Source organism: Zosterops lateralis, assembly GCF_965231275.1.
Source record: "Zosterops lateralis genome assembly, chromosome: 3".
NCBI lineage: Eukaryota > Metazoa > Chordata > Aves > Passeriformes > Zosteropidae > Zosterops > Zosterops lateralis.
The window spans coordinates 89922230-89936948 of NC_139764.1; the positions used below are offsets into that span (position 1 = coordinate 89922230).

The 14719-nt window shown below is 39.2% G+C and overlaps 1 protein-coding gene across 6 annotated transcripts in view; it reads right to left on the reverse strand.

The window, feature by feature from the left end:
- The window catches only part of MLIP (muscular LMNA interacting protein), a 105796-nt gene that overhangs the window by 90743 nt on the left and 334 nt on the right, over positions 1-14719 (reverse strand). For 5 of the 6 annotated variants that reach the window (XM_083856640.1, XM_083856639.1, XM_083856635.1 and 2 more), the window contains exon 1: positions 14468-14608. The exons of the other annotated variant lie outside the window; for it this stretch is intronic. In XM_083856640.1, the coding sequence (XP_083712766.1) occupies positions 14468-14530 (63 nt within the window). In that variant the 5' untranslated portion in view covers positions 14531-14608. Of the gene's footprint in view, positions 1-14467; positions 14609-14719 lie in introns of those variants that run through there. 6 annotated transcript variants of the gene reach the window in all.

The window sequence follows — 14719 nt, forward strand, 5'->3', positions numbered from 1 at the left end:
AGCTATTTACAGGTGTTCTCCAAGCAATCTGTGAACACAATTATTTACAAAAACTGTGAGGAAACTTAATAGTAGGTACAAATGATAGAACTATTACATTGACAAATAAAATACAGCTACTCATACATCAATTATTAAAAGATAAGCTTGTTGAAAATTCAGCTACTCACATTCCCTATTTTTCATTCTCCATCTCTATTTCCAAGTTTCTTGAACTTTTTAAATTCACACATATCTATTTAATTCTCACTCCCACCAACTTGTAGTCTTTTTTACTTCATTTTTCAAAAGTAATTACCTTTTTTCCTTTTTCTTTCATTTTTTCCATCTTAGACGCCTACAACTTTTTCTCCATCTTCTTTTAATAATTTTTAGGATATAATTTCCCTGCCTCTCCTGTCTTATTATCAGCTTTCTTCTCAAGTCTTGTCTAATGTGTGTATTACAACCATGTCCATGGTGTGCAGTACTAAAAAAGTTTGTGGGGCACACCATATTTTGCCACAGCACCAGTGAATGCAAAGAGCCCCCCAGTTTTTACTTCATTCACCTCACTTTTTACTTTACCAGTACTTTTCACTGAGCATTGATTTTACTGACATACGCAGCAAAGAGTAAAATGATTTTGCTAAGTTCCATTGCTTCAGGAAACAATGAAGTGCCAAAACCAATTTAGTAACTCAAAATAGCACTTATGCTTCAAAAATTCTCCCAGGTTCAACTTTTCAACCCCTACTCCTCCTCCATCCTCATCCCTTTTCCACATCTGTAAACTCACATGTGCCTAAATACAGGGAAAAAAACATCCTTAACTCATGCTACCACTGTTGCTTATCCAAAGCCGTTACTGCCTTGGCTCAGCTCAACATTCACCTGGATGTTTGTCTCACAGCCAAAGCCAGACTGGGATTTATTACCGAGGTATCACAGACCACATCTCCTGGCAGGCAGCAATGCTCAGGAAAAGCCTCATTACAAAACCAGGCATCAGGGGTGTTTCTGACAGTGGAGAGTTGCTGTTCAGCTGGAGGAGGACAGGCAGGGATGACATACCACAATAATGGGCCAAAAACGTGAAATTAAGAGGTGATAACATAATAAACAAAGTTGAAAAGTGCAAATAAACTTCACTGAGATAAAATTCATTGTTCTGTGTCTATTTTAAAAGTTAGAAAGTGACTTTCAATTTCTTTGTGGGTTAATAGTCCCAAACACCTTGAGTACTTGCCATTCCATGTAATTCTTAGCCAGTCACTTCAGAGGAATTCTAAATAACTGATTTCAGCACACAGCTAATAGACACAGATGTACTTTCTGATTATTTTTCTGTTAGATATGTTCATTCCTCCGAAATGAAAGTAACAGCACAGAAAACATTTTAAACTTCATTAAAACTGCCTTAAAACATGCCTCATTTTCCAGCACAAACTCATTGTAAATTATGGAAATAATTTTCTGTTTATGAAACTTACATATTTTAAATTACACACATTTAATTAGAGAACTATTTGTTGAACTCAAGAATATAATAGTTTGGGATGTTTATTCATGCATCAGATGGGAAAAAATAAGTTGGTCATAGTCTTCTGAAGATTCTTTCAAAGTCACTTGAATTCATGCTTTTTCCACATATTCAATAGCAGCTTAAAACAAACATCTGAACTTGAAAGACATTTACAAAGAATTCGTATGGAGAATTTAGTATACAATAGCATGTGTGTAGTGTTCTGCAGATAAGTAGTCATTGGTTACCCCTAACCTTGAGCTAAAAGGCCCTATGTAGATGATTCATGGGTGAAACTGCAACATACATCATAGAAAATTACAATATTAGTAATGCTAATGATAATGATGATGCAAATGTTATTAATACTTATGCAATGATTTTGATTCTCCACTGGTTTCCAAAACAATAATTTGGAATTCAAATATTTTCTGATTCCTTTAATGTTCAGTAAGGTGGAGTACTAAAATCCCTCTCACAATTTCCTCCACTTCCCAGATAAGAAAAAGAATACTTGGTTAGGATACTTCCCAGAATGGCCCGATTCTCTCACAGAGAAACAGGAACAGTCACACTCTGAACAAGTCCTGGTCTCTTCTTTTGAGAGCAAAAGGTGGTCCTGAACTCAGACGTATCCAATAATGCTAAAAATATCTTTGCATTCTGCTTCAAAAGTGAAAGCTGGTTTTACAAACTCCCTTCAAACTTACGCTGCAAATTCTGTCCCATACCTGCATGTCCCACAACTGCAAATGCAAAAATACTGTTCTTCATCATTTGGCATCTGTTCTACTGTAGGGCAGTGTTTCAGACATGCCACACAGATCGCCACTTTACATATAATATAGTCTGCTTGCAAGAAGACATATACATGTAAGTAACAATAGATTTACTGGAAAATCATCATCTGCTCACTCAGGCATTGACAAAGTATCTGCTTTTGAAAGGACCTAAATATATTTTATGTCATTTATAAGACATATAAATCATTTATATGCGATGAAAATTTGATAAATTATTGGACTACACATGTAAGCTGCTGGATACTCATTTAGAATTGTGCCCTCTCACAGACATCAAAAGTAATGTAGCTACAATGTAAGACAATCTCTGTACTTACAAAGGGAGACAAACAACTATCAAACCGAATCTGCCACCATGAGATAGCTCAGTAAGATAACTACTGTAACTATCTATGTTTTATGCAAAAGCCATTATTTCAAATATAATTCCATTAAGGGAACAAATAGTTCTTGTTTAAGGAGTCTGAAAGAATGCAGCTATCTCCTGCATTAATGAAGGAACATCTAAACCTGTAAGATTTTGTATGAAAAACAGTAATAAAAACAGAATACAAGAACATTAATTAGAACATTAAAGGATGCAATTTCATACACAAATAATGTTTTACAAGAAATCTACAACACACAATAAATATAAATATATAGCATGTAAGCAATTCTATTCTTAATAGTTTCCTATGAAGAAACTCCAGCATAGAAACAGCAAAGAGATTCCTTGAGAACAAGGAGGTCAACATTTCAAATAAGATTTGAATTTTGAGGAATATGTAATATTACTACACCAGAGTATGTTCTGAAAATCTACATCAGCATGTATCAAAGCACATTCTAATATTGCAATGCCCAAACTCACACCTCTCCCAAGCTTATACTGCCCAGAGCATCATGAAAATTATTTCCATACTTTCACATGACACACATCTTCAGTACTTGAGCACTTCACAGAGGCAGTGCTCCTAGAAGTCAAGTGGTCTGATCATTTAAACTTCTTAAAAATTACTAATATCTACAAACTTAGCTGCTTTTAAGAAACTGGCTTAACTTGTCTCTAGTAATTTGGGGAGTGTTACCCACACACTTGCAGCCAGGGGGTAATTTCTGAGAGCACTCTGCAGTATGCAGAGCCATTTTCTGGACACATCCCTTTGACTGCCATTATGTGGAGGGGTAAAAATGCCAACTTTCCCTTTCTTTGGACATCTCAACCATTTGATTTAGTTTTTCTGCATATGTCAAGAAGCACATGTTCTGAAAAAATTCAAGAAATATTCAACTGGAAACAGAAGAATGAAATATTAGGTTTTATTTTACCACATTTTACTTATAATACCACTGGGGGTAACTACACTTTTTTTTAAGATCCCATCATATCCTGGTGTAGTTGGTCATGGTGATTCCTAAGCAAAATCTCCATTGGAGAACAAAAAAACAGCCTGTAATCCTGTAACTGACACTTTTATCATAACACTTATGAATAAAACAAAGCAAATAAAACAAAGTGAAAATAAAATTTGCTCTGATAATCCCATTTCCCAAATTTTAGAGTGCACTGGAGCCTCTGAAAACCCCAGGTAATCCATCACACGATGCAGCACTGTGTCACTACAAGTCATTGGCAAGGTTGGAGGCCCCTGATTTCTAAGCCTTAAAAACTGAGAAGGAACTGAAAGTCATTATGGGAATCATTTATCACTATAATTCTTCAGCATATACACTTTCATTCTCAGAAAAAGACACTGTAAACTAGAATATATTGTTATTAAGAAAAAAATGAAACAAAAAAAGAAAATCTTTTTTGTTCGATTTAGCTACTTCTCTCCTGACAAAAAAAAAAAAAAAAAAAAAAAAAAAAAAAAAAAAAAAAAAAAAAAAAAAAACACCTGACATTTTCTTTAGATTTTTTTTAATATGTAAATATCAGTGTCAATTCACCTAAAATATTGTAAATAAGATTGACATAAGGAAAGCTGCTGTATTTTTAACTGAGATCTGTTAATTACATCAGTGAAAGCCTGATCTATTAAAGAAAAGTACAGAGAAAGACCAATCATGTCCGTTCCTCTGATGGAATTTTAAATACAAACACTTTGCATTTTGCTTTTGTCATCTCAGACTGAAAGAGCTGAGTTTTGGCTCAGGAGCTTTGCTAAGAATTACTCTTTGTCTGATTATCACAACCCAGTTGATATTTTGGGTTTGATCTGGATATATTTCGAGGTACATTTACTTAAGAAGAATATTAAAACATTTAATTCTTGCTTGAGGCTGAAAAATCTAACGGTCTTTCTCAAACATTCATTTTATATAAAACCATCACCAACAGCTCTATTTTTAAGAAGCAGTAAAATGGTGATAAATGTACTGTCAGTAACATTTTATGAGATGCATAGAGTTTCTATGAAAGCCATTTTAAATGTATTCAACAGGGGAAAAATGTTTGATGGCTCTTCCCTGAATCTTCAGTTTTAAATGTTGAAAGCAAATCCTATTGGTTCATTTCAAATAATTTTAAAACATAACATTAAGAAAACACTGTAATTTTCCCATGTTTGGTTTCCAAATGTTCTTCAAGATCAAGAAACATGTTTCAGTGAAGAGAGTATGGCAATGATTTAGTTTCTGTCTCATAGAGAAAAATGTGAAATTGCTTTGGGGATTTCTGTTAGTTCTAGAGTATGAATATATTCATTTGTGTACAATTCAAGATACGAAAAGCTTCAACCAGTTACTTTCTACTTTTGAGAATCCTGAACAAATTAAAAGTGGATGAGCAAAATTAATTTTTCACCTACATTCAGCAAATCTGATTTTGTTCCTTTTCCTCAAGAATAGATCTTTGTTACCAGGAAGCAAAATTCCCATCAGAAATTATTTTGCAATATGTACTAGAGGTCACCATCAGTTTTTTTCAAAAAAGGTAACAGTTAACTCTCAAAAATTAAGTCTTAAATGCAGAAAGGTTTCGTTGATGACCTTCATGTTCAATTAAGAGTTGAAGCTCTGCTCCCTTCATACACAGAACTTTGGGGTTAGGGTTCTCCCTCTAAAGGAGAAGCAACAGAAAGGAAATGTTTTGGATGGTCTTAGAAACTAAGGACCACCAGGCATTGCTCCATTTTCCATCCTGTTAGGAAGTGGCAGGTACTCACCAGTGCCTCATCATTTGTCTCCAGCACAAACTCATTCCACACAGTTTGTGTTTCTTCAGCCTGCCTTTGCTAACCTCAGTGCAGCAGACTATATGCTTAAAAAGTGAAATATAAGCTACTCTACTCCCACTTTTCCTCATCCAGTGAAATCTTCTTCTCAAGGAGAGATGAAAATAAGCAAGCATCACTTGAGGGAGGCTTGATGCCTCACTTAATGTGACTGGAGAAGCAGGCCATACCAAGGTAGGGCAGCACTTTTCTGGAATAAACATCCTTGTTCTGGTTCCTGGAGATAAGCAAACACAACACAGCACAAGTGCAGGAATTAAGTCTAGAAAGCGGCAATGGACTGCCAACAAAAGTAGAAAGGGATCAAGACTACCAAAGACCCCCAATGCCCTCCAACATGTTTCCAGAAGGATCCAGAAGAATGGACTGCATATGACAACTAATTTGCGTTGAAAGTGAGACAATTAGCTCCAGAACAGGCAAAAATTATGAATAAAAACCCTCACAAAACCCAGGCACATATGATCTAGGACCCTGGACATCCCATCAGCAAGACTGATGCTGGAGCCAGGATTGGTGACCTTTTTCTCTTTCTTCCTCTCTTTAATCTCCTCCTCCTCTTTCACCCTACTTCTTATTGAAAATCCACTGCAGTGTGTTTAGGCCATAAGGGACTTACACTCCAGTTTCCATGCCACGTGTATAATTATAATGTGTATATAATTATATATAATTATTTGTATATAATATAATACAAACAAAACTTTACAAGTTTTTGTAGACCTTCTGACATTTGTCATTCCTTTTTGACCACAAGCATCTGTGAATCTTGGGTGCTCCCTACCCCTTAAGGGTGGGACACCACATGCATGTTGTTCTCCAAGTCCACCTTCATTAACATCCTCCTTCTTAATCCCTTTCATTAACCACTTCTCTCTTTTTATTCTGTTCATTGTCAAGCAGTTTGTCCTGGTTTTAGCTGGGACACAGTTCTTAGTAACACACTGATGTCTCAGTTTTTCCTAACTAGTGTTTACTCTAAATCAAGGACTTTTCAGTTTCCCTTGCTTTGCCAGGGAGTAGGTACACAAGAAGCTGGAACTGAGCATGGTCAGGAGAGCTGACCTGAACCTGCCAAAGCTATGAACAATATCATAGAACACCATACTCAGTATATGAACTGGGAGGAAGGAGTTGCTCAGAAGGAGCAGATTGCTGTTCAGGTACAGTCTGTACATTGGTCAGCAGGCAATGAGCAACTGTACTGCGCATCACATGTCTTTGTTAGCTTTTATTCCTCTGTCTTTCTCTGTTTCATTATTGCCATTATAATTACAATTCTTGCTTCATTTTGTTTCAATTATTAAACTGTTTTTATTTCAACCCATAAGTTTTAATTTTTTTTTTTTGATTCTCCTCCACAATATGGGGTGGGGAAGAGGAAGGAGGATGCAACTGTGTGGTACTTAATTGCTGTCCAGAGTTAAACCACAAAAATCTCTATTTCCAGGAACTCATACAAAAGCAAAATATTTAATGCTGCCACTCTATTATTGACTGATTTCAGAATTCAAAGAACAATTAATTGAAAACATTAGGCTTAAAATGTTGGAATGGGGATGCCTTAATGATAAGCCAAGTCTCATTGTGTATCCATACTAAATGTGTTAAAGTAAATTTGCAGATGGGAAAAGCTATTAGCATGTTTCATGACAAATACTGTAGTGTAGTTTCAAAATTAAATTAAAGAATTGTTTGGAAGGAACCTCCAAAAATCATCCACTCCAGCGTATGGATTCAAGTTCAGACTACTGCCAAAGCAAGGTCATGAAAATTTCCCAGAGTGGATAGTACACAACTTCTCTGGTTGTTCCAGTGCTGCCCCTGCCCTATACTTCTAATGAAGGAGCTTTTCCTAGAATTCATTCTGAATTTCAGTGTGAGCAGCAGCAGGGGACAGTGAACATCTTAACAAGTATCACGCATAACTCACATGTTCCTGAGTTATTCCTGAGTTTCCATATCTTCAGAGAAAATATGTTTTTTCTAAATAACAGACTCCACAGCCAAACTTATTTCTGAAAATGGTCTCTCACTCATTACAACTCTCAGGTTATACCTGGGTATCACTCTGGGAAGTATCAAATCAAAAGCATACAACAGAAAAATCTTTCCATTTAACTGATTTCTAGTGAGTTTCGTTCCTAGAACTGTTTCCCAGAACTGCTTTAATTAATCAACACAGGCTGTCTCTCCATACCAACACTCTTTTTCTTGATGCCTCACCCAAAATTCAGTCACTTGAATTGCTCTGCGAGACTTTGTGGCAGCAATTGATCCAACTGTTACAGGGGTTCTTATCTTTCCTCAGCCCAAAACATTACAATAGGCAATTGCTACTTGTTCATGAAAAGCATATTTTAACACAACATTTAAGACCCTATAGGAACCCGATACACTCCTCTTCTGAACCCCTGTGTGATTATTGTATGGTATTGTTTCACATAACCTCCAACCAAAAATGCACTGATGACACCTCTCCAAGATAGCTCTTTTCCCACTGATACAACAAAGCCTATCTCAAATGTTCCAGCAGTGCCCCTGTAAGACTGGTATTAGCCTAAAGAAAAAGCAGCTCTTGCCTCATTGCATTTATGTTCAGTAACAGGATTAGAAAGAAGGGCAGACCAAGATTCAGTGCTTCCCACTTTCTTTTCTCCTGTTTAATGTCACATCAACAGTGCTAAAAATATGCTGCTATGTGCAGGCTCCAAGTTTATTCCCTCCTCCTCCTTCTGGATGATTGCTTACTGAAGTAATCCATGCCTCCACACAGTTAGGCAGGAATGGCAGTCTAAGTATGCAAGAGGAAATGCTGATCTTCTGGCTGGAGCTCTGCCTTGGTCACTTTCCTATACCTGTACAGCAAGATGCAATTGCCACCGTGTTAGGAACTTATTGCTGTAGCAACTACAAAGCCTCAGTCCCAATCTACAAAGTTCTGGGTTATTTGAAAGTGGCTCTTCTGAAGCAACCCTTTTTGCAAAAGCTGCTGTAATTTGGGACAAAGCAGCACAAAATGCCTTAACTGTGTCAACTCACCTACCTGAACTCAGCAACATGACAAAATCTCCCAGAGGAGGTCAAACACACCCTCCACAGCAAGAGCTAAAACCTTTCTCATAGATAAACAGGAATATATAAATATATAGACATATAAGACCTTCTCTGACTCTATACTTTGGTGTTTATTTAATTTCATATGTCATGAGATGAGGCACAACACTCAAACTTCAGCACTGAATTATCAAATTGAGGAAAGGATTCAGGCAGGTGATGTATTTTTAGGACTTTATTTCGTGGGTAAGTGTGTTCTTACAGGACACAGAAGTAGAAAAGGTGCAAAATAAACCAGTGAAGAAAGCGGAGTTAAAAAGAGACTCACTTCACCTATTCACCTTTACTCTCTCACTTGAATGTGAATTGACAGTCCTGTGCTAGGGGAGAGGACAGGCAGAGAGGAGGAGGCCTCTGTATGTGTCATCAGCGTTCTCATGGCATGTAACTGCTGAGGCACCTGCATGTTCTGCACTCTGGGCTGCACCATCGTGCTTCTCCCCCTTGGAAAACCTGCCATCCTCACACGCCATGATCATCACCTCCTCTCTCCCAGAAGAAAGACTATGACCTTAGCAGTGCTGCCCCATGATCCTGCACCACCATCCTGGCTGCATGAGTATGAGCGTGGACACCCTGAGCTCCGCACGGACACCAGATACCTGATACACGAGGAAGCTACAGACCTGCCTCTCTCAGAGCCTCCAAGTTTCTTCCCTGGAGCAGCATCTGCATCACCCCCGCCTCGACCTTTCCAGGCTTGCTCCCCCCCACCCCAGGAGGAGCAGCTCTTTGCAGGGGCCGGTGTGTCACACAGGCTGGGCTCATCTCTACGAGCAGATGCAGCTCTTCTGTTGTTACTCAGTATTCTGCGTCTGTATAAAATAATTTCTGCTAGGAATTAAGAAATATAAAAATAAGAAAGCACAAGCTGATACCGGGAAAGTTGATTTACATCTGTAAGGGGACAGGTGGCTCCGAGGAAGAACCAAGAAATCTGCGACAGAAAAGGAATCACAGCTATGGAGATGGGCAACCAACGGTGCTTAATCTAGGTTACATCTAGGTTACATCTAGATGATAAAGATCAGATATGCCTCAATGACAGGACCCCCCCCCCCCCCCCTCCCCACCCCCCCTCCGCTCGTGCGACTGATTGGATCCATATCGCTTTCCTGGAAATCCATCAACTCCCCTCCTCTGCCCGGAAAACCATTCAGGAGAACAGGAGTCTCAAAAGAAAATGCATGACTATGCGATCTGAGCTGAGGTGGACAAAGAAACCCTGCCTCGGGGAGAATGAACTGTATATAAACTGGACTTTTGGTGGCAGGATGTGTGAACGAGGGGGGCTGGTGCGATGGAGGCCTGTCCTGCGTTCACCCAGCTCCGATCCCGGGATCGGGGCTGCCCTTTTATCGTGGCTTGCCAAGTTCGCTGTTACGCGAAAATAATTTTTTTTTATTTATTTATTTTAAATCCAGCTGTCTCATTTATAACACTCAGCCACGGAGATTTTGCTGTGCAGAGATGATGTTGTTGTCCAGGCCTTTCACTTCCTGTATCTGCACAAAGAAGCGCTCGCTCTCCCCTCGGCGCCTCTGCCCTCCCTGTGGCGCCCCACGGAGGCCTCGCCACCCCTGGGGCCGCAGCAGCGCCAGGCAGCCCGGCCTGGGGCCGTCCCGAGGGGCCGTGCCAGAGCACCGGCTGTGCGGCCCTGCGCCCGGCAAAGAAGCGACAGCCGAAGCCCAGAAGGAGTGCTGCCATCTCCGACAGCAGCCCTCACAGCACAAGAGCGAGGGTGACCCGGCAGGAGAGTTTCCATGGAGGCAGGGCTGTTCCCAGTGCTTCCCGCCCTGCCCGCTCCCACCAGCCTGCACCCAGCGCTCTTCTGCTTTGCAAACAACCTTTCCCATCTCATTCTCGCTTCTCACCTGGTTTACACGTTGTTAAATCAACAACAAAACCTGCAAGCAGGACCTGCCACCACCTCATTAGTCACCACCCTCCATTGTGTCGGAGCTCCCTTAGGTGGCAAACTTCAGGAACCAGGCTGCCTTCTTCAAGGAATCTCTGCTTCTCACACTTCCCATGGAGAAGCCTGATATTGACTGGACTCTTGATGTTGCTACCAGAGTACGAAGATTAACCATTGTTTCACCTGGGTGGGCTTGATCCAAATTGCCTTGCTCTGTATAAGCTGTATCCACATACTGTTTGTGAAAAGCAAATGCTAATTCTCTGAATGAAGTCTGCAACCCTGTCATTCAAAACCTAACCTTAATAGCGTCTCAAGGAGTGCACGGCATATTTTCTGATTCATATATCCATTAGCTTGATTTATTTTCTCTGTTGAACTGTTCTTTATTGCTACTCCATGTAAAAAGAAAGTAAAGAAAAACCCTTATAATGCAAATTTAAGTACAAAGATTAAACGTTCCCCGTTAAACATACCATTAACATAACATAACGTAAACATTATTTTAAATGCAATAATTTATGTGTTTTTTTCATGGGGAGAGAACAGATCAAATAGAAAAGAGACAAGTGTGAAATATAATTAAAATAAATTCAAATAAGGCAATATGCATTAAGGGATGAGGACTTCAGAATGAAAACAGACTATTTTGAGGTGAGCCATCTTTTCAGTAGGGAAACTTTGGAATTACTGTGTCCTTCTGAGCTATCAAAGCTAAAAAAAGGAAAAATATGTCCATCTACTTAGTCCAATCTATTTTATAGTGAGTCATTCTATTTTCCCTTCACAAAATGGGCCCTCCATTATCTTCCATTCTCACAGTCAGCTCTACACAAAGACTCTCTTCAGGATTCTGGCTGCCAAGCAGTCTTCCCCCAGGAAGCAAGGACAAGAATTCTTTAGCAATAATTTTCACTAAAATTATGTGAAATAGCCTGAAGTGGTAGAGAATTTTATATTATTTATCTCATCCACAGTAAGCAGTGAATGTAAAGGTACAACACCACTTCATAAAACTGCCTGTGAGGTTGTCTTCTGTGTTAGACTCTGAGCATGAACTGTTCTCTATTTGATTGACATGCTACTATCAGTATTTTCAGGATGGCACAGACTTTGTTCTTTTAAAAATAGCTAGAAAATATTTGTAACAAGGCATACAAATCCAAGATTGGTCTTACACACACAAATACATATAGGTCATAGAACTACAGCATAACAGAAATAACAGATGCAGTGGGATAGCTCACATGGCTATAGTGCTGCAAGGGACACAGGATCTTCAGAAAGGCACAGAAAAGAAGAAAATGCCTGTGTGAAGCAGCAGCTAAAATGTGGAGAACGTTTGTACAGACTGAACAGCAGGGCTGGTTGAATGCTTGTGGGTCAGGATCAGAGGAGAGGTCAGTGAGCATGACATCGCAGTGGGACTGGGTACAGACAGCATGGTAGGGGTGAGGAAGTGGAGAATGCTCCTCACAACAATTTCTTTAAACAACTCAGGGAAGTATCTGGACTGCACACCCTGTTTGTTTGGTTTTTTTTCACATGAGACATAAGCTTTTGTGACACCTGCAGAGAACAAAATGGCACAGCACAAGCAATGCAGACAATTTCTCCAGGGTGTCAAGGACTGCTTCTTGATGCAGGCACAGAATGGGCCAAGAAGGGTGATACACTGCTGGATCTGTTATTCATAAACAAGAAGAAGGGCCTGTGGATGTTATACTTTGTGGCAGGCTTGGCTGTAGTGACTGTGAAATAGTGAGGCCTAAGACCTTGTAGGGTACTGAGGAAGACAAGTACCAAAACACACACCCTGGGCTTTAGGAAAACTGGCTCCTGGAAAACTGTCCAGGAGCTCATAAGTGGGGTACTGTAGAAGGCAGCTTGGAAACACAGGGAACCTGAGAAAGCCATCAAGCCTTGAAAACAACACATGCAAGACTGCTCATGATTCAGGAATACAAACAGACTAATCAGAACACCAGTGTGGCAAAACAGAGAGTTTGCAACTGAGGTGAAGTGCAAAAACACAGCAAAGGAGGTGGAAGCAGAATATGAAATAGTGTATGTATTTGGTCTACTGAAGTTAAATATGTCAACAGACATCAACAACAGCATGTACAAATAGTATCTGTACCACAGACTGACACTGCTCCCAAGCAGTCAGTTGATCTGACCTGCATGTAACAGAGTAAAGGGCAGAATCAATAAAAGTCCAGGAGACACAAAACTAGGGAAAAAATGTAGGGGCAAAGGGAAATCAATCTAGCAAACAGAAAGAAAGGCGTTAAGACTAAACAGGCAGAGACAGTTTGAGGTAGCACATAGAGGAGGCTGGGGCTCAGCTGGAAGGGGACAGGGAAAGGGCTGGGAGGATGGGGACAGAGCCAAGGCATCCCTCCACAGTCAAGAGAGTGCTGCAAAACCACCCGAGTTCTATCCCCTTGCTGAGCATCCACAGGAACGTGACTGCTAAGGGACACTCTCAGCTCAACGTGTTGGGAGGATTTAGTTTTGAAACTGCTGAACAGCATGTGACTTGACATGGGCATTAGCATGGCTCCCATCAGCAGGGTCCCTGTTTGCTCCAGTTTGCTATTCTTAAAATTAGTAAATGATGCACACAGAGAAGGTCATCAGCAGATCATCAGTGTTCCAAATGAAGTACTCTGCATTTTAGAAAAGCCTTACTTAAGGTTGGCTGCTCAATTCTTTGTGCATGAGGATATAGTTTGCAATTAGATAATCATACTGTCTGATTACATTGCTACGTATTTTCTCTATGCATAAGCTACAGTAAAATTTCAAAGGTTTCCTTTGAAAATTTCCTTGAAGATCAAGTGGATTTTATACTTGTTTTTAATTTTGAAATGTTTTCCTTATGTTTTATCTATCAACCACAAATTGAAAATGAGGTCACTGTCTAAAGAATTAATTCATTAATTAATGAGAAAATGAAAAGTTAAAACAATAAACAATATTCCCATTAGAACTTAATGCTGAAGCTTTAGCAATGCTCTTTCAGATATTACTCTTTAGATAAATACTGCTTTTTTCAAGAAAAAAGTACTGTGAGACCAGGTCATTACTATCAGTTTCAGTGCTTTCCTTATTTCCTACCCAATGCACTTTGCCTTGGTGAAGTTGTATTGAAAACTTGATAACTAACACAACAACCTTGCCAAAACTAACTTAACTGAGGCTGGTAGAGGCCAACATTGTCATTAAACAGGAGTAAAAATTGGCCCACTATGGAACCAAATCAATGCAATACCACCATTTAAGCGCTAAAAAATTCAGTGCTAATTTGTTTCTTAGCAAGAGTGATGACCACTTTTCTTCACAGCTTTGCAAAGCCAAGAATAAACTGCCCTTTTTGTGATATCAAGAAATAAACCTCATTAATGCAAGGCAAATTACAAATTGCATTGCAAGCCTCAGCTAATTAGGAATAAGCTGTGTTTTGACCGTTTTCACTTTCTCTTAATAATTTGTTATGGTCATACCTCTTTTCAGTAAGTTTCAGACTCATTCCAGATACAAACAATTTCCTCTGCCATTTACTGATCTAAAGTTATGGAATATAATGCGAAAGATATAGTCCCTTAAGAAAAATACAAGAAAATCACTGATATTAGCTATCAGCTTGGGTTATGACAACAAAGTTTAACCAGATTTCAGTTTTTGCATTTCATATGCACACAAAATGCATTCACGAATCTCCATAATTTCCACAGAAATGCACTGTCATAATTAATATAATGTACATGAATGAAGTTTTAATCTGCAAGGTCAGTGGTTAAAGGAAGCCAGGAAATACTCTTATAAAGTACAATGGATTATTTCCTTTTCCTGCTTATAATTGCATTAAAAAAAAAAATCAATATTTCTCAATATATCTTACCATTTGATTTTCCTCTAAAGCTTCTCTTCCTGAGGCTTTGCTTTCATGTTTGCCTAACTCCATTTCCCAGGGGAATAAAAATCACCTAATATCCTGAGCAGAAGTGATTCAACCTGACTACATGTTAGATATCCCTGTACTTTTGGAGTCAGGAGAGAAAAGTATCAGGAGCACTGTGGTGATTTCTGGTCAGCGTGTGTTTCCATTTATAGCCATCGAAAATCCACAAATAGAAGTGTGGAGAGAGGGCAG